The sequence below is a fragment of the Hippichthys cyanospilos genome, chromosome 5, assembly GCF_059441005.1.
Source record: "Hippichthys cyanospilos isolate Australia breed blue-spotted pipefish chromosome 5, RoL_Hcya_1.0, whole genome shotgun sequence".
NCBI classification, from domain to species: domain Eukaryota; kingdom Metazoa; phylum Chordata; class Actinopteri; order Syngnathiformes; family Syngnathidae; genus Hippichthys; species Hippichthys cyanospilos.
In genome coordinates this window covers 2098609-2120033 of record NC_142373.1, presented here as the reverse complement: position 1 = coordinate 2120033, position 21425 = coordinate 2098609, and the positions used below count along the sequence as shown (strand labels likewise).

The 21425-nt window shown below is 36.6% G+C and overlaps 1 protein-coding gene across 1 annotated transcript in view; it reads right to left on the bottom strand.

Moving 5' to 3' along the window:
• The window catches only part of LOC148423128 (voltage-gated delayed rectifier potassium channel KCNH8-like), a 123208-nt gene that overhangs the window by 38627 nt on the left and 63156 nt on the right, over nucleotides 1–21425 (bottom strand). Inside the window, exons 2-3 of the mRNA XM_088414934.1 lie at nucleotides 7074–7307; nucleotides 667–801 (exon numbers count right to left, since the gene is read on the bottom strand). Of these exons, the coding sequence (XP_088271060.1) occupies nucleotides 667–801; nucleotides 7074–7307 (369 nt within the window). The remainder of the gene's footprint in view (nucleotides 1–666; nucleotides 802–7073; nucleotides 7308–21425) is intronic.

Sequence of the window (21425 nt, the reverse complement as noted above, 5' to 3'; positions counted from 1 at the left end):
GCAAAGACGGGATGTTGCAGCAACCATGTGAATTTTTACACAACATTGAGGCATCACACAATCTTGATAATCAAATGATGTAAACACCACCATCTGTGTGTAAGAAATCCTTGTTGTTAACCTATGAGATAAGTGGGTTTACATGTCATTCCTGACGTTGTCAGAATTCTCTTACACATGTGGAATCCTGTTTCCTTTACGAAAAATCATATAGTCAAAGCCTGAAAATTGCCTTTTTTATGCCTCCAATTCTGTGAGCTTGCTGTTTATTCCCAAGAAAAGGACAGAAAAGGCAATAAAATTAGCAGCGCTTACAGGCCTTTGATTGATTCATGGCTGAAAATGTATTTTCTATCATGCATTTTAGGTCTCAGCAAATACAGAGTAATTTTTTCTTGCCATGACAGGAACAGCGCATACTTTATTTCAAGCTATGAGTAAATCAACAGTTTTTTTTTTTTTTTTCATCCAAAAAATATTTGCATTGGTTAGGGTATACTTGACTGAAAAACTATTTCACCATTGAAAATAGGTTGCGAAGTTGGCAAAGCAAAATCTAGCTACCAGGTCTTACTATTTTCAAAAGATTCTGGATAAAATACCCTCTCGTTTCTCGTGAAGTCCTTCTGAATTTCCAATACCCTAATATAAAGTAAGGTGACTCACCTGTCTCAGGTCCTTGTTCTGAATCCTGGTCCTTCTTTTTGTCAGTGATGTCTTTATGAGACACCAGAAAGAGAACAACTTCACCCTTTTCATTCTTGATGGGTACAATGTCAAGAAGACACCAGAAGTGTGTGCCTGCGCATACAACAAGCATCATAAAAATATTGCCCGCTTTAGTTAAATGTGTATACATCTTTATTGCACATGACCAATCTTTCAAAGTTTCAGTGGATTTTGCACAACCTCTTGAACAGAGAGCTGAATGTTAAAATTCATTTTGAAGTCGGCCTTTGTAGCAGTGGTTGCTACCAGCTAGCTTTACTCCTCCTCGTGACTGCATTTATCGCAATCACATGCCTCTAACAACAAGCCTAAAAAATCATATTCAGTCGTGGGTACTAAGAAACCGTGGGTCAATTACTCTTTCATTGTACAATAGGGCACAAATCTCCAGCAGTACCTCTAGCCGCTAACAAGATGGTGACTTCAAATGTTGTCTGACATTTCAAACTCAGACAGAAAAAGGTCCATCTTTGCATTAAACGTCAATAACTGCAAATGTTTAAACAATGGGCGATTACTATCAACCTTTAAAAGCTGACATAAGACAAGGAGGATGTTAGGGGTGGCATTACTTTGATATTTTACCTCATAGATATCAAAATAGATATATAGATATTATAGGTATGGACCGTCGTAATAAATGGAGTTTACGTTCACAATCAGATTACAAGACTTCCATCTTTCGTTCGAGCAGTTGGTATGCAAAAGGAAAACTAGAGTTGCAATTGTTGTCCACACGCGATCCGTACAGTTCAAAATTCATAAATGTCAAAAAAAGACACTTTAATCTCTCAATATGCCATAGTACATCATTACGATTCTTTACATGTCAATAAATTGAAGCAGAAGTCGTTGTCAATCAAATTATTTAGTATTACAAATTCTTTTAATCGAAAATGAATTCTGGATTAAATAGTAGGCCCAGCAATTAGATTTGAATTCAATCGTGAGTCAAAGATTCCCACCCATTGTACTTGACAAAACGACATGTAACAGCAGATCAACAATACCTTGACGGGTAGTGATCTTTAATTATGGACGCCCCGGAGTGCTGACCGGTTGGGCTGACCGCCATGAGTACATAAAGTGAAGCAACTGGCGGAGGGTTGACCTAATATGGTTCAATTTCACTGTTTGGTGATGTCTTATTAGGATAATGGAAAGTTCCAACCCATGTTGTTGTGTAACCAAAACTATATAAGCTAATAAAGGGGGGCTCTCACCCTCGTTTGTTCAACCAGACTGCATGCGTAAGTGACTTTAGGTTTTTGGGTCCTACACAACAACCTCTACAGCATGAGGCCTTGAACAGAATATTTATCACTGAGCTTGATGTCATCAACGTACAGAGAGATTGGAAGAGTCACAGAAAGACATGGAAGCGAACACGTTTGAAAATTGATTGGATGATTCATGGATCTAAACTTTAATCGTGTAATTTGATGTAGATGTACTTGTCTGTGAACAGCAAGGGAAAAATAAAGTTCAAATATTCACCTTTTACAGAGCATTTTAGGTTCATCCTGAAATTTCCCCCAAAAGGAGAAAATCCCAACCTTTAGTGTGTGGTGTACATACAAACAAAACATTTAATTTAATTAATTAATAATTTAATTTAAATAATTTCATTTCTGTTCCGTATCAAAGACTACTGTATACTGGGACCTCACTGAACAAACAGGACACAGGCAACAATACAAAGCTATTTGGCATTGGTTGAAGCTCTCTAGCTTTAGAGCTGCTTGTACTGTAGTATGTTTTGTATTCTACAAGCATAACAGATATCTCACTATGTGCGGGCTTTCCCGCTGAAAAAAAAAAAAAAATCCCCATCTGGCCAAGAATGCTGCTGCTTGAGCACTGACTAGAGCAAGGAAAGCTCATCTTTCTCCTCTACAAGCTTCACAATCTTTTCTCACTTTAAAATCTATAATTTAATAGTCAATGCAGATAGCGTATCTCATTCTTCCATAATGTCAGTTTGCAGTTTATGGTCAGTTCCTATTTCCGGGATGCAGCAAACATTCTCCAGTAAGGGTTAACTACAACTTGGAGAAATTGTTTTTATCACCGTATCAGCATTTATTTTGCAATTGTTGAAGCAATCTGTAAGGAAAGTCGGTTCGCACAGACTAGTCATGTATTGTTGATGCTTTTGTTACGGTTTCCTGTTACTCGCCCATAATCCCTAAGGAGACGATGTGTGGCAGTTATGGATACTGTTTCCCACACAGACTTACTAACGCAGAGTAGCTCAGCCATGTGAATAATGCAGGAGAACAGAGTGCATGAATAAAATCATTACACGCGTTGTCCTTGTTTGTCTGATTCAAAAGGGTAAACAACAGCAACATGATGCAGCTTCTGTTTTCTATCAATTGATATTTGCCAGAGATCAAGTGGCTTTTATGATGATGAGAAGCAATGAGCAAATAATTGGTGAAACATTTAGCGGGCGGTTGTGTCACTGCAGTGATTATGTTTAGTTAGCGAAAAGGCAAACAGTTCAAGTATTTTTTCCCTGAACAGTATTTTCCATTGCACGCTTTCTCATTCCCTCAAATGACAAAATGTTGAAGCAATTATCCACTACAAGAGTGAAAGTCTATTACACTCATCAGAAACATTTTGCCTTTGATCGACTGTACGTGTGCTTTTATTAATTCAGTCTTCACTCACCATAAAACTAAAATGTGTAAATGTATGTAATCATATATATATATATATATATATATATATATATATATATATATATATATATATATATATATATATATATATACTACATTTTTTCATCCCCTCTTTACGGTATTTTCCCCGCTTTGTGACAAAACAACAAAAAAAACAAAAACTATCATGACCCGAGGGGCTTGGCTGTATTTGTATTGTTTCGTCTCCATCTGCGGGTGTTTTTAGATAATTGCTCTTATTTTCAGTTGCCGTCAAACTTGCCTCCCTGCAATGACTCACTACAATGGTGGTCTGCAATTGGTCGGTCTCACTCCTTTCAAACTGGTGGAACGGTAAAGCTTTGTTTGATTGTGAGTGGTTACAAAACCGTATTTATAGTGCATGTTACTGCTTAATTCAAACTTGAATGGGTTAGCTATGGGTCCCAAGATTGCTAGTGATGTTAAAGAGAGAAGTAACAAGATGATTTGTATGAAAACGAAGCTGGAGACAATCAGGCAATACGAAACTAGCCTCGCGTAGGCTACCTTTACTAGGGAATATGAGCATAACAAGCACCACTCAAATGTAAATAAATCCTTTCAATCCTTTTTGTTTTTGATGTTTTCTGATTTTATACATGTATATTATAAATACATAGCACTTACTATACTAGTTTGGTACCAATTTTTAATATGTATGTACAATTTTGATGTTTTTACCTGGGGTTCTAAAAGCATTAGCTATTCAACATAGGTTTGGATTGTTTGGATTAATATTAATCTCGTAAACACAGGGGCCCACTGTGTATTTATATGTGTGTGTGTGTATATATATATATATATATATATATATATATATATATATATATATATATATATATATATATATATATATACCATAGGTGTACATTCATTTGTGCCCAGTCCAGGTTATGCCCTGCCCCTTATTCAAAGTTAGTCACTTACAACCCTACGATAAAAATAAGTGGCTTTTCAAAATTAAACATTTAAAATGGCAAACCATGTTAATTACACTACATACTGACACAACCAAACTTTTCCTTGTACAACCACATGTGACTTGTCACTTTAATTGTGACAAGTAGTCTGTTGGTGATGTGAGAAGGCAGTGATTTGAGAGACATAAGTAATTAAAAATGTGACATTGTTTTTCTTTGTGAGATGACAAAACATGACATTGTTCTGAGAAAATTGCATTACAGATTGGATTAATGTCTTGTGTATGTTTATTAAGTATTTTTTTACTCCCTTTTTGGGGTAGCAATAGTAGTTTTTTCTCTGTCATTGATTTTTATTTTTGTTCATGATCGAAAACGTTTTTTTTTTTTTTTTTAATCAGACATAACTTTCTGAAGAAATAATTTATTGGTGGCTGAATGGTACTGTGGTTTGAGGTTTGAGCTCCCATATTTGCATATTCTTCGTGGGCATGTGTGGATTTTTTTTTTTGCTTCCAAAACATGCGGGTTGAGCTTGCTATTCACGTGAGTCAACTGAACCATAAACCAAACATTTTAGAACTACATTGACAAATTACACTGTAAATATGAGGTCTATTACTCAATATATGATATACAGTATATTTATTAGTGATGGGGCAAGACACAAATCTCACGACAAAAGATACATTGAGTACACTAGATGAGAAGAGATGTGATTTTAGCAGTATTTGTGATATACATGACTAATATATTTTCTTTTTAGTTTCTTTTATATTGAGCAGACAACAAGAAAAGTAATTCCAGAGCATGCAAATGTAAATATAAGTAGGAGAGACTTTTGTACAGGCTCATTTTGTACAGGCTGAGATCTTTAATCTTAATGAAAAAAACAATAATGCATGCAGTTTGTGATAGCTATGGTGTATGGCGTAAAAGGTTTTTTTTTTATTGAAGTGTTTACAAACTGAAGTTTTTGAGCCTCTTAGTGTTTGGATAACAATGAAAAATGTTTAATCTTTTGCTGAAAAAAAAAAAAAAAACATTAGAAGACCAAAGCAGACGACCAAACAACACATTTCCACAAAATGAATGACCAATGTTATAATTCTTTTATAATCCAAATTTCTTTTAACTTATATCGAAACTGCTTAGCAGCACTGAGATATCGGACAGATTTCTCCCCATTAATTTTTGTCCATGAGATAAAGTGAGAAAAGAATCTCAGGCATTATGTTGATGTGTGAAATAGCACATAAAGTGAGCCTAATTTGTTCAAAAGTGATCAGTGGCAACAGCAATTGTGGCAGGTTGTCCATCATAGAGTGCAGAATCATTTATGTCCTACAAACTGCCTTTGAAAATGAATTTGTGGTAGTTTATTACCAAAAAGCTGCTAGCTAGATACATCATTTATAGTTATCCCTCGCTACTTTCATCACGCTCTCAGTGCACCGCAGATTTTTTTTTTGTTAAAAAAAAAGCTGTATTGTGAAGATGTGCTGTGAAGTTTCTCTGGTTGGCTGTAAATGCACATGCCACGGGCACTCCTTGAACATCAAACTACTGCAGTACACATTACTTAAATCTTAAATTTTTAAAACTTATACAGTAACCATACTGTTATTCGTTATCATCTACATGTGTTGGATGTAGCTAGTCGAGACCACGTTGAGCTGCAGTTGCCCTAAAAGTAGGCGCTCGGATGCCTAAAGAGAGTGAAGCAAGTAGCTGACTGAACATGATAAAAAAGCAGAGTCTACACTTGAAAATACAATTGATGACAAAATGTAAAAGAATCCCAAAGATGTCTTTCCTTCTCTCTTCCAGCCGCTTGTATGGGATTGAATCAGAGAACTTCCTATGTGATGGGAAAAAAAATGCTACTGTCAATCAGATCAAGACGAGGGCACTCTTACAAGACACATGCATGGCTCCCGGCGCGAGAATCGATGAATGAGGGCAGAAGCTGTAAACCACTCCCCCTCAGAAGTAGAAATCCACCACTCATTGGTGCCTGTGTCTTGTAGTAGTACCCCTCGAGCTGATTAACAGATTAGCTGCCCAGTCAGGTGAGGACAGTACAACATTTTTTTGTTTTTGTTTTTGTGGAGGATGTCAATCACACATGAGCGGCTAAAAGCAATCGCAAGAAGGAAAGAAAGCTTTTGCTTTTTTTAATAGTTTGGAATTTCAAGTGTAAACTGAGCTTTGAAATCATATTTGGTCAGCTACTTGCTTGACTCTAGTCCGACGTCCGAACGCCTACTCGTAGGGCAACTGCGGCTCGCCATGATCCCGACTACGTACAGCCAACATTTGTGGTTTTTCACTTATCATGGTATCAAGATATATATATATATATATATAGACACACACATACAGACTAAGCATTTTAAGATGAATAATACATTTGGATCAAGTTTTCTATGCCCAGACTTGAGCCAGCAGGGCCCCTCCTCTGGATCCAAGCCTGCCTCGAGCCTGGGCTACTAATGTCGTTCTTGCGCAGACCTTGGTGGGGACCTCTGCTTTAAAATGTCCTTCAGTTGTGAGTTTGAATGGCCATTTGTCTATTGTAGGCCCCTTTTTTATAGTGATCAGTGCAGTGTTTACAATGCCTATCCATCAAACTCAGGTGGAATGTATACATGGGCACAATAAAAGACACACTCCAAAGCAAAATGATGGATTGAGTTTCAGTATGACACACCTTCTTTCTTGTAGAAGACCAGTTCAGTCTTGAACTCACGCCGGTCGTCCAGTGCTCCTTGGATTTGCGCCGTGAAGCGGTCGCTGGTCTCCGGGCCATACAAAAAGTGGCAGGCGCAGCTCTTTTGCATGAGCTCAGCACGAGCATAACCCGTGAGCTCACAGAAGCCATCTGAGCAGTAGACAATGGGATAGAGTGACTGCACCTGTGCATTGCCCAGCACAAAGTTGCTGTCTGAAACACAAGACAAAGGAGGCCAAATAAAAATCACAGGGAAAACAAAGGTGAACAGCCACACACACTCAGAAACACACCTAAGGACAAATTAAAGTGTCCAATTCGTCTACCTTCCGTCTACCTGCATGTTTTGGACTGTAAGAGACCTGTTTTGACAAAAATAGGACTATGTCTGGGATTTTAATTTTGAGTTATTGACAAAAGTTGCACGTTGGACAGAAATGTCAATTTTTGGATAATTACAAAAACAACTTAGTCTCAACTTTTATTTAAGAGCAGCTAAAAAGTTCAAATTGTAATCAAAGTGTATGAAAATAAGAGGTTAGTAGATGATGCGCACTGTTGCCAGGGACTTATTTAATCAATAAGCTTGCTTGCGCGTCGTTGTGAAGCTGTCAACAAACAAGCCAGAGTCCTTTGTCTCGAATGTCATTTCACCAATTAGTTATACGTGAATAAAGCGACCAATAAACACACCATGATGTGACTGACCCTCCAGCATGACAGCAAACAGAAGCCTGGCAGATATCCAGCCGCCCAATGAGATACATGTACTGTAAATATATGTATATGTAAGGAGCAAGGAGAGTACACCCTAACCCACATCATCGAGCCATCACTCACATCAATTTCCAATTTTATGAACATTTATTTGGGATGAAATGTAATTCAAATATGAGGAATGAAATATGAAACCTAAGATGAAAAGATGATTGTGTGTTTACAAATTCTGTCTTCCTGTGAGTTAATGCAAGTTGTTTCTTTTTTTTTGAGAGAGCGACTTCTTGCAATACTGATGTGATGGTTGTGAAGTTTATTTTCTTTATTTAGCCAAATGCATTTTAAACATAATAACCACAATAAAATGTTTTTGGTCACCACTAGGCCACACCAAATGGTAAATCATGTATTAATTGACACATAAATCTTAAATCAAATGTCTCATAGCGATAATTTGACATTAAATGTCATACACACAAGGAAACTTTGACAACTGATACTGCTAGAAATAATCTTAACCTTATTTCAAATGATGTTAGGAGATTGAGGCCAAAGGAATTATTTTTGCCCAATTTTATTTTTTTGAGATGTTAAACTCTCATATTTTAGTGTTCAAATCTCAGATGATGTCCTTACGCACTATTGGAATTTACTCTCCAATGTTCATTTAACACTTCCTGAAAGTTTCGAATCAATATCTTTTTCCTAAAGTACTGCTTGCTGCAGACATTTCAAAGATAAAAGTGCTAAACTTTTTTTCCTCAAAACTAGGGGTTTCAACATTTAACATGGGGTAACTTCATCAGTTTTTCAGCTACCACCATGTATTTTATATAATTTTAAAGGGAATTAATAGTAATATATTAACGCCTCCATTTTTATTTTTGCTAAAATAAGAAATACGCCTGCATTACAAAGATAGATAGCTATCTAGCTATAGCTAGCAAGCTATAGATAGATAGATAGATAGATAGATAGATAGATAGACAGACAGACAGACAGACAGACAGACAGACAGACAGATAGATAGATAGATAGATAGATAGATAGATAGATAGATAGATGGATAGATAGATAGATAGATAGATAGATAGATAGATAGATAGATAGATAGATAGATAGATAGATAGATAGATAGATAGATAGATAGATAGAGCCATACCAAATTGTAGATGGATAGAGCCATACCAAATTGTATTAATCTCTAATCTCAAAATTTTACACACAATACCCCGTTATGTCAATGTGAAAAACGTGTGTTTTGTCATTTTTTGATTAATAAGTCATTATTACTTATTTGCAAAAAACCAATTATTCAGTTATTCGCAGACACATTATCATGTGAATTGTATTGATCATGTGACATAAACGCAGCAGAGAATCATCACCAAACCTGACTGACTTGACTTTACTTTAATTGCTCCATCCACGGGCCTTGACAACTTTGGCTGTGTGTTTATCTCCTTCACGGCTACACTCTCCACTTCATAATTGGCAATCAGCAGAGGATGCTTGTTCAATGTGCGATTCTGCCAGTGCATATTCAGTTAATAGCCTGCAGGCACATAAATAAATTGACAAGCACGTTGAAACTAACTTTGCATTTTGATCTGTGAACACAGAAATGTCATATCGTGTGTGTGGCGAGTGTGCGTGTGTGTGTGTGTGTGTGTGTGTTTGCGTCTTCGTGTGTGTGAGTTTGACAGCAGTCAATTCCAACAAAGACCCAATACTTGTAAGATCTGCCCTGTCTGATCGTACTTTCCCTGCTGCTTGTCCCTCTCACAGAATATTTGATTGGCACTATTTTTTATAACTTCTGCTTTTGTTGCAAAACTGTTTTAATAAACACTTTGAGACACTTTGTTACACACAAAGGCGAGTTGAGTCCATATTCTCCATTTTTGAAAATACAGCCGAATGCACAATTATGTTTATTGCTTAATGTCGCTTAGGGTCATGATACCCAATCAACAAAGGAGCAATAATTATTCAGGTGGGTAACGAACAAAGGAAGCAAGCTCACAGCAATCCAACAGGGTGTTTTTGGAGCCGACGGCTTATGACCAGGAGTGCGGCTAGTTTCTTGTTGCCACGGAAACCACTCACGTTCATTCCTCCTTTCAACACATTTGCTCAGCGGCAGTCCAAAATGTTCTCGTCACTTGCCTCCCATTCTTTACCTCTGCCACTTGGAAGCGGCATACTTGGGTTTAATGAACGTCTTGTCTGCTCGGCACGTCTCTGTCAGCGAGGTCGAAGCGTTTGTGAATGGAATGGCAAATGAACAGCACAGGGCCGACCTTGAGTGAAATGTATATTTATACTTGAGAGCCAAAGCCCTTGTACATTGTGTCTCCGGAGCTCATGACAGTGTCTGCTGCCTTCACAAATGTGGGAATTATTCATGGTTTTTGGGAACAAAGCCCCATTGGCAAATCCTATACTTTGCTGCTGGTGCTCGTGCCGCAAACACCTAATCAGTCAAGGGGAAGCGATGACAATTCCTGGTTTTCCAGCTGTCGCCGAGGTATGCAGTAATCATTTTTCCTCAAGAGCTGTTTCAGGAACATGTGCTCGGAATGAGAATAGGTGCGGACAAACTTAGGTGGTAAAGGTGTTAACCATGTTTTTTCCGAGGGCTGGACAATACTTCAATATCTTCAATAAATATTGCTAAAGACACTTGACCGATACTAATGGAACATGAATTTAAAAAAAAAATACAAAAATCAAGAAACAAACTTTGCGCATCAATTTTGCTGGCTTTAGGAAGGGGCTACAGTATGAAGTTTTAGTTATGCAACAATTCCAGGATCATAAGAGTAGCACAAAAACATACAGATAAAGTGTTTTCAATGGAATTTTTACTGCTTAAAGTTGTATTTATGCATTTTTTTAATGTTTAATCGATTTAATTGATTCAAATTTTTAATAGGTAAAAATATCAATAACTTTAGATTACCCACTTTATCCCACGTAGCACATTAAAAAAAGATCTGTCATTAATTTTTAAATGGACCAATTCTACTTTTTCATAGTTGTGGTAACCAATCATTTCATGTTAAATGTGACATCTTTGTCATGTTTTGTGTTTTGCTGCTTTGACCTTGGTTTTATTTTTGTTTTGTTGTATTTTCTCGTCTCTTCTGTTTCTCAGTGTACTGGTACCTCATTTAGCTGCATTGTGTCCACTTGTGTTTGTCAACCTGGTCACTTATCAACCAATCAGCTCCCTGCAACCACTTATGTCTTGTCCATGTATTCCTTGTTTTTTTGGTCAATTTCCAGAGGTGGGTACTTTGTCAGCACTGACGGATTGTCCATCAGTCCATCGCTGAAGAGTGCCTCTTTTGCTGAAGGACTGAAGAATGATGGGAATGCACAAAAAAAACGTTCAATTATAATTCTCGGGGTTGCAATTTTCATCCGTTGTAATTGTTTGGATAGCCATTACATCAGATGTCCGTCGGCTCGTTATGCCTCTTTTTGCTTACTGAAATATAATTCAACTGACTTGGATGTGTATCTGCTATATCGCTGCATCTTCATAGTTTAAACTGTAATCAGCCTGCATTCAATGTGACAACACTCACTTTACAGTACCATCAACCAATGGAGAAATATGTTCAGTTGAGTGTATACACTGGGGTGGTTTAATTAATTGTCATTCACAGCTATAACATTGCTGACTTTACCAGAGAGTTATTTGTAGTTACTCCCTGTCTTAGTCCTGCTTTCAGGTTTCTTGCTGATAAGAGCATTCTCGGATGCGTTTCAAATAACCAATGAATGCAGACTAAATTTGAATGCTTTTGCCAGACAATCAGGGCACACCGGGAGAAACAACGATTCAGATGCACAGTCATATCCAAGTATAATTTGGCTTTGAACTTCTTATATTTTGAGACCTTATTTGGTGTCACCGGTCCACCAGTCTAGTCAACTCATTCTCTGCCTCACCACACCTGCTCAACGTCCCTGCCAATCAGCACTAACCACCAACAGCTGCTGCTAATGACCTGCTCTGTATATAACCCGGTCTCTCCTTTCCAGAACTCGCCAGATTTTGTCTGCAGATTACGCCGAGCTTTCCAGCAATCAACATTGTCTGCTTGCCCATGTCCTGACCCAGCCTGTCCACGAGTGTCTGCCAGCCCGCCGACTATTCACGCTCTCCCGTGTTTTGACCCAGCCTGTACTTGACCATCTGCCACCCTGTTGACCAATCTTGTCTACCCATGTACCAACTAAGCCTGCACCTGGCCACTTGCCAGCACGACGTCAACTCTTGCTAGCCCATGCATTGGCCTTGCCTGGCCCTGATATCCCACCACAGCAGCTGACCCTTTCAGCCTTCGAGCCAGCAAGTACTTGTTAATAAATAAAGAAACCGTAATCCAAACCTACCTGCTCCTGGGTGTGTCCTCCAATCCCATAACATATTCTCATTAAGTTAAAATACTTTTTGAAGTGCAAGACAGGCTCTCCTCACTTGGCAGGCTGTTTTTGTTGCGTTTTTGCTTCTTGCTGACTAAGGATGACAAATGCCTGACAACCTTACGTCTTATAATATTCTCCTAATGGGTGAGGTGTGTTAAGAGTGGATTTGTTTCAATAGTTGGGTCCAAAATTAGTCGCGGCCCACAATCTTAATGAACATATTTAATGTATATGTCAAAAATTTTTCATGTGTGTGGGGTAAGTGAGGACTCTTGAGCTTTTTGAATCCACACACTGTGATGTGATTGAATGTAGCAAAGTAAAACAAAAGCAAGTAAAGTAAAGTAAAACAAAAACCGATTTAAAATGATCAACATGAAAAGAGTAAAGTAATTCTGTAAGTTATCATTTTGGGTCATAGTTACGACCTAATTTAGCATTTTAGTTATCACTATCACTATGTTTGCAAATCGATGGAAACAGCTTTTGACAGCATTTACTCGTATGCAGTTTTTTTTGCATTTCAAGTCAAAATGGGCATTATATGTAATCTACTATAAAAATATATATATATTTTGTACATTGCAAAGTATGTACTGAATACATCATGATGTAAGATCTAATTTAAGTATGTAGGATGAGTTACTGTGTAGTCCACATTGAAACATATTGTCAAATGGCGACCTTGGGTCACTTTAAATGGACTGTTGTGGAAAGTGGTGACCACTACTGCAAAATGGAGCATGCTGATGGAAGTGCACATCCACCATGAGAGAACACATTTCCTTGATCTTTTTGTTGTTGTTTTTTTTTTCAGATGTCTCGCTGCAGACAAAAATGTAACCTCACCGCTGATATGTGGTGCTATTTGAGTGCTTTGAAGTACTTTGTGAGACAATTAAAGCCCCCACCCAAAAAAAAAAGGGCTTGGTAATGTATTCCGTTATTTTATTTCATTTTTTAGGTCAGCCACCAATTTTTCTCATTGAGCACCATGAAATTTAGTAGGCCTGCCTATCATGAGCAGTCCTACATATATAGGAAGTGTCGGGCATCTGTTCCTGGAAACACAAATAAACAAAACTATGGGTTGGATGCATTTTAGTGGACAGTCATGTACATTTAAATTACAGTACGTAGAAACTAAAAATTAAACTTTACTGCTTTTTAGCTATAATGCTCATGTATCTTCATATACAGTATATGTGTTAAAGCATTTATATGTTCAGTGTATTGGTCTTGGATGCATAATGTGTCTTGGCTCGAAACCTCCCTCAAAGTGGCTTTGAAGGTGCTAGCTTTAAAAGTCAAATATGGTGCGTTTATATGTGTCTGATGATGCCCTTTAGGTCAGTGATTCCCAACCAGGATGCGGGAGCTCATTGGTGTTGCTGCGAAAAATGATCCAATGTCATTTGATTGGTCCTAATAACTTTCCCCCCCCCATCTATCTATTGAAGTAACATTATGTGTGACAGGCAGAACAATTACCATATTTTTCAAGCAGTGTGTCACATTTTTTTCCATAGTTTGGCAGATTCTGTGACTCAGGTGTGACTTGCATATCAAGACAAGAGCTGGTCCCGTCCTTTGATCGTGTTGACTTTGTTTTGATAGTTGGCAAATATTTGGTGCATAAGTGCCGTTGGAATGAAGGTTGCGGTAATTGTTGGAAATTGTTCGGAAACAGTGCTTTAAACAGTTGATCTTCATAATTAGAGCAAACAAGAAAAACGACACTGAAAAAAGCCCCTCAAAGCTGGCTGTCTATTTAAATTGTCAACATTGATATTTTAAACCAGGACAGACTGTTGACTAGTTGTTTGCACTTTGGTCAACAGAATGAAGACCCTTGTGTAGGATCAATGCACGATTACCAACACATGGATGCCCATTATGAGATGAAGCTCCAAAAATAGCATGCACTTAAGGACACTGATTTAGTGAGTCCATAAAATAGTACAGGAAATACAGTATATCTCAAAATAGTGGCGACCTTACCTCTGAATTCCAGGAAAAACATATTATCTTATATTCTTATATAATTTGTAGGTTTTCTCTTTTTTTTTTTTAACTTTTAGAAAATTTCCACTTTGTTTTGTGCCATGAGCTGTGTGACCTCCTGCAAGGCATCTGCGACCTACAAAGCAAAGTGTTCTATGTAGAATAGGCATGTACCATACTAAAAATGTTTGGTTGAAACCGAAAATAGGAATTGCTTAGCCAAAAACTAAAAACTTAAACACCTTCACAGTCAATTTGCGGCAGCCAATCGACTTCAGGACTGAATTCTGACATCACACGCAGTGTTCTGCTCAGGTTTGTAAATGAATGATTAAAATAAAAGAAATCTGCACATCGTTCTAAATATCTTTCTGGTTCGGTGTTTTAAAACCTGTTAAAATGAGACAAATTTGAATGTGCTTCAGCTTTTTATTGTAAATTTGGTGATGAGGTGTTTTCGTCATGTGAAGCGTATTTGCAATAAAATAGGAATTTTCAACATGTATTTTTTTAGTCTCAGGCACTTGGTTATTTTTTTCTATTTTAGACTAAGCTGCAATCTGTATAAACGCTGTAAAAAATAATTTAATTGTTGAAAGTTGCTTTTTTCTTATGTTAATGTTATAAAGGATACAGGTTTAGGTAAATTTATACTATTTTTATAGATATAATCTTATTTAAAGTCAGCGCGTCGAGTGGGGGGGTTCTCTTTCTTGGGGGGGCTTAGCAAAATATAATTGAGAAGCATTGGTGTACTGCAATAAGTAGTTTCAGCATTTGATGGTCAATTTTCAATATCTTTTTGGGTTTTGTTCATGTTCTTAATTCATATTTCTGGTCCCCTTGTGTCAGTGTCTTGTCAGTGACCCTGTCCTCATTAAGCAACTTCCCTTTTGTCTGGTAATTAGCTCCCTACTCCAATTGTGTCTTGTCCAGATGTTCATTGTTGTCTTGTCAGTTTTAAGTATATTTAGTTTCTTGTTTTGTTTCAGTTCTTTTCGGGTCATTGTTGTTTTCTCTGTAGCGTGCTGTTTTTGTCATTGTCATTGAGTTTTTTGTATAATGCGATTCTTGGTTTTTAGTTGTAACTTTGGTTAGGTTTGTTGACTCCTTTTAGTTTCCTCTACCTTGCCATGTTAAATTATTATTTTGAGCACACCCTGCCTGTCAGCTACATTGCTGCATTTTGGGTTCGCACCCTCTCCCACCATTTCGCACATGGCAATTTTCATATTTCATTATAATAACGCATTCGATAAATAAATGATAAGGAAACATTTCTTCTTGGCTTTCATCTTTTTTTCTCATCAATGCAATTGACATCAGAGCTCTGGCCAGTTTCACTCATGGTTTATGTATCAACATGGCATGAAGTAGAGTATGAAGTTGTTAATAAGATAAAAACGGCAAAATCGTATATCTGGAAAAAAATCAGCCTTAAAAAGAAGCCTGACAACAGCAATGTGGATGAAGTTGCTGTGTGTATTCATTGCGAACTATGTGTATTTTCCAGCGGCGAAGGACCAATTTGACAATTCACACGCGATGTCACCATCCAGCCACAAGGTCAGTAAGTCAGACCATAATATGGAAATTTAGAGAAGTGCTACTGGCAACAGTCAAGCATCCATAACGGACTTGTTTTCAAACAATTTAATGAATTATGATAGCAAGTCAGCAAAAACCCAGGAGCTGACCAACCAGGTAAACAAAACTCTCCATTATTTCTACATTAAGGATCACATTTCATGCTGTACTGATATGTATTTGTGGCTTTTGAAAAATAATATTTAATGAGTGCTCAGTGATGTAAGTAATATGCTCCAGATGGAAAATAATGTGATCAATAGAATTTCTCTATTATTTTCAGTCATTTTTAATATGCCACAGAAGTGTTTATTTATCTATCCTTTTTTTTTTTTTTTTCAAACCTTGCCCAAAACGTATCGCAATACGCCTTTACTGTATCAGAGCGTATCACGATACGCTTTCTACGCCACAATACCCAGCAATATTGTGTCCTATTGAAATTCAATGACAAATGGTGACCTTTATCCATGGTTGAATATATATTGTCTTTGGGACGTTTTGTTTTGGTTGTAGTTGTGTTTGGGCCAAAAACTGAAATCCTTTTTGCATAAGTAATCCATGTGAGTGCATTGATTCAATTGATCTAGATCAGGGGTCACTGACCTATTTTGAAATTGAGAGCTACTTCTTCTTTCTGGCTCATGCGTCAGTTTCATCTGCACTTCTGATGTGACAAATTTGCCTCAAATGCCCTTTAATATTGCATTGCTATTAATAATTAATGAAATTTTCATATAAAGACACATCACACATCATGTTAATGATTTCTCAATAATTACATATCAGGAATAATTTAACAAGGCGGCAAACAAATATAAATCACAATATGCCATTTTCATTAGCCACTGACACCAAGAGCATGTAAATATTATTCGCACAAACCCGCCAAACACTCATGTGGTTCTTGGGGGCAATCTGATGCCCATGTTGTTGAACACTGATCATTCTACTAGAAAATACGTATAGAATGGAGCAAAAAATCCCTAAATATGTCTTTTTTTTCCAAACAAAATCGACAACATGCTTAAAAAAAAAGCAAGTCATATTTCTAATTCAATGTCAAATATAGAGATAGTGGAACTAACTAAAACAGCGAACAAGGATACAAATACAGATACAACAATGATGTCAATGGTTCTCATGAAAGGGGGGGGGGGGGTTATTGTCATGTGAAGTGTAATTGCAATAAAATTTGAATTTTCATCTCTTTTTTGTTTCAGTCATTTTGATGGACGTTGTTGAAACAAAAACAGTTGCTGAAAGTTGATTTATATAGCTTTTTTTCTTTTATTAATGTTAAAAAGGAAACAGGTTTAGGTAAATTTATACTAATTTTATAAATATAATCTTATTTATAGTCAGCGCGTTGAGTGTGTGTGTGGGGGGGGTTCTCTTTCCTGGGGGGCTTAGCAAGATATAATTGAGAAGACTTGGTGTATTGCAATAAATTGTTTTACAATCACAATTCGATGATCAATTTTCAATATCTCTTTGGGGTTAGTTGATGTTCTTAGTTCATATTTCTGGTCCCCTTGTGTCAGTGTCTTGTTAGTGACCTTAAACTTTTACTATATTTATAGATATAATCTTATTAATATTCAGCGCGTCGAGTGGAGAAGGGGGGGGTGCCAAACGTTTTCTCTTTCCTCGGGGGGGGCTTGGCAAAATATAATTGAGAAGCACTGCCTTACAGTGAAAGCATCTGCTAGTGACACAAAGAGTTCTTGAAGTTCCTGTGGGAGACATTTTGCGTTTTGGTCGATGTCATCTACACAAGTGTAAGACACAAGCACTCAAATGACTTGGTGCCATCAACCACAACAGCAAACAAATAAAAAAGACATTAACCCAGTGCTTCTCAATTATATTTGACAAAGCCAGCCCAGGAAAGAAAAAAAAAAATCATGCCACCCCCATCGCTGACCATAAATATGATTTTCATCTTTAAAAAGTCCAAAAGAATTCCTAAAACTCCTTTTTAACATTGACACAAGGAAAAAGCAATTAAAAAAACAGCATTTATGCAGGTTAAAGGTTTATCTAAGCAGAAAAAAACCCTAAGTGCCTGAACCCTAAAATGCCTGAAAAAAAGATGCCAATTCTTATTTGATTACAATTACACTAAACATGGCAAAAAAATAAATAAATAAATAACTTTTCCCTGGGGACATCGCTGGCCCCCTGACATCGCCTCAAGCCCCACTATTTGAAAACCAATAACCAATAACCTGTCAAGTTAATCACATTAGACAAAAATGACCTAGGCCAATGTAGCAAAGAGTTCGTACAGTTCAAATTCATTTTAGTGAGGGTGAATTAAAAGGAAGCTTCATTCAGCTCTAAATTACAAACTCCTCTGTTTACAACTTTTTCCCAATGAAATGAATGAAATAAAACTCTAGAATAGTGCAATTTTGAGTTTTCTTCCATGTTAATTGACAATATTCTTCTCATACAAAAAGTATACTGACTTTTACAGAGTTGTTCACAAAAGATTTTTTTCAGTGGCCCAATTACTCAGCTTTAGCATTACTTATGGCTAAACAGTAATAAAAATGTGAAGTAGCAGCATATGTGCTGTTCCGCTGCTTCATTCAGCCACGTGATGGTCGTCTTCGTGTGTCTGTCTGCTGGTGCGTGCAAGTCTTAACTGTATGGAAGGCTTTGGCGGTAATGGCGTTTCGTCTCCTGGGACACACATGATGGCTGCCACACTGATGAACTCTTTAACCTGCAGCTGAACCTTCCCAGGGGCGCGCACACTTCACCACGCTGGGGAATACTGATCTGACTTTTTATCACCTCTCTCATTATGACCCGCATTTTAATGCACTTCGATGTGTCAGCATGTCAGCAGGAGGACCCACTTTTCAGCATTAGACAAGCATTGCTCGGTTTAAAAAAAGAAAAAAAAAGATTATTCCTGAAAAAGTCAATAAACAATTTGAAATTTATAAAAATGAGCTTAAAAGTCATAAATTTGTGGCTTTTACTCTTAAATACAAGACCTTGTTTTCATAAAATTTGTAGGGTATTCTAATTTTACAACTTTATTTTTATAAAAAATTGTAAACACTTCCTTTTCATTCAATTTGTCTTCATCACAGTGGTGATGAGTGGTAGGTGGATCTGCTTTTACAGCTTGAAAGAAGTTTTCCCAAGCAGCAAATTCCACCTGTTTTTATTCGTTTCAGGAGTCGTTTTTGCTTCTTGCTGCTGAGGGTTCAGGTAACAACCTGATTTCTGAGTTTGCTCAAGCCAATCTGTGATTGGGCATTATCTGTGCAATCATGATGTCATTTTCAGTCAACAACAAGTAGTAAAATGGAAATTTCCCCAAATTAATTAAAACTGATTTTTTTTTTCCTTTTTGTTTAATTTACATTCCAGTCCCAAGACTAATTAAAATAAGGTGAGGCTACTTAACATGTTAATTTAAAGAAAATTTGGGTTGAATTCCCCTTTGAATTTAAATCAGTTTTCTGATTCAAATCACTTTGGTACATCTGTAATACTAATGATAAAATAAAAATATAATTTTTAAATGCAATTAGGAAGGTCTTGATACAGGTTTTTCACTTTCAATAATATAGCACTATTGCAACCTTGAGCCCTCTCCAATGCAGCTATTGATCAGATATCAACAGGATTCACAAATGCTTTCTTTTTTTTGGTATGAAAATATTGGTAGGGATGTGAACATTATTGACCAATAGAAGGTATGAAAAAAATGACACCTTTGTTCCAAACATTTGGATCACGTGATTGCAACTTCTAACATGACACTCTAGTGCATTTGAAAAATTGAAAAATAATTATGACAAAATAAATTCAAGGATCCTGAGAAATAACCCCAATAAAGTCAATAAAAACAGTCTGGAATGGACCAGTTGCAAATGAGGGCTAATATTATAGAATTTGGATGGAGCCTGATCTAATGCTTTTTGACCAACACTGGACCAATATCTAATATCAATATAGGATCGTTACACTCATAACTGTTATTAGATGTACAAAGGAGGTTTTTTTTTTTTTGGAAACACTGAAAACAAGCAATATTTAACATTTAGTGCCTAATATAACAAAAATGAAAATTTCCATGTGAACCTTTTTCTATTTTGTAAAATGTTCTATTTTACAAATGTTTCATTAATCTGACTGGTGTGTTGAATAGTGGGGGAACCATTGAACACTGTAATTTTTGTTTTTTTGATTAAGTTCACTTTTAAAAGACACAAGTGCATCAACCTAAATGAAATTGTTCCACTTTTAAAGTGTAATCATCCTTAAATTGTATAGCATTCCTTGAATCGAAGAGCATATCCTCATTGAGCTATGCATCAAGTTAGTTTTATTTTATATTTTTTTGAGAGGTGCTCACCATGTGTAATTTAATTAATTGAAATAAAATAGAGCTGAGCAAGACAGTCGACCAACTTGGGTCACTTTGTAAATAGGCGCACTGAAACTGTTCGTCTCGAAGATTGCGACACCGCTTCTTGCTGAAGTGTACAGTGGCAGCCACAGAGATACCCCCCCTAACCCACTCTCAAAACTGACCTGGCATACCACAATGCCACACTTAAACTAAAGACACCCGTATGCACAGATGGTCTTGACATATGGCTCCATTCATTGTTTTAGTGCAGGGGTCGGCAACCCTGAACATTCAAAGAGCTGTTTCGACCCAGTTCCTGCAGATAAATCAACACTGGGAGCCGCAAACACTTTATGAAATGATGTTAAGATGTGTATATACATATACATACATACATACGTGTATATATATATATATATATATATATATATATATATATATATATATATATATATATATATATATTTTTTTTTTTTTTTTTTTGACATACAAGGTGACGCAATACATGTATTGCAATACGACGTTCAGTTTCCAATATATCACGTTTCCAATATATCAGTTTTGAAACGCCTTATTTTTGTATTATTCCGGTTTTTATATCAAGCCACTCTGGAGTGGCTTTCGTATCATGATTTTTGTCGTATTATGAATCGCATTTTACATGTAAATCATTCCAAGAGTTAAAAAAACAAAACAAAAAAAAACATCAGATTAAATGTTGCAATACATTACCGGTCGAGTGAGGCGATGTTCCAAAGCAAAAGTGGTGGCAGCGGAGGAGGGCAAAGAAGAGGGAAAATTATATATATATATATATATATATATATATATATATATATATATATATATATATATATATATATATATATATATAGGTTTCTGCTGTCATAGTTATATACCAGGCTTCCTTCTCCTCACCCTCACGGTGTTCAGGTCATCCGTAGGAAGATTCTCTATGATTTCCCGTGAAGTGCGATAATATCTGATTCCTTTTCCTCCTCAATGAGCAGCCATATTAATGAGCAGTAAAATGTTTCATAATGTTGCGTTTGAATCAAATGGGAATTTTGAGATTTCAAGCTTTGTTTTGTTTCTTTTAAATGTAGAGTAATTTTTGTAAAAATCTGTACAGAAGCAACCGTTATACTGTAGTTATACTCTACTTGATAAATTATAACATAATTAGATTTCTCCTTGGT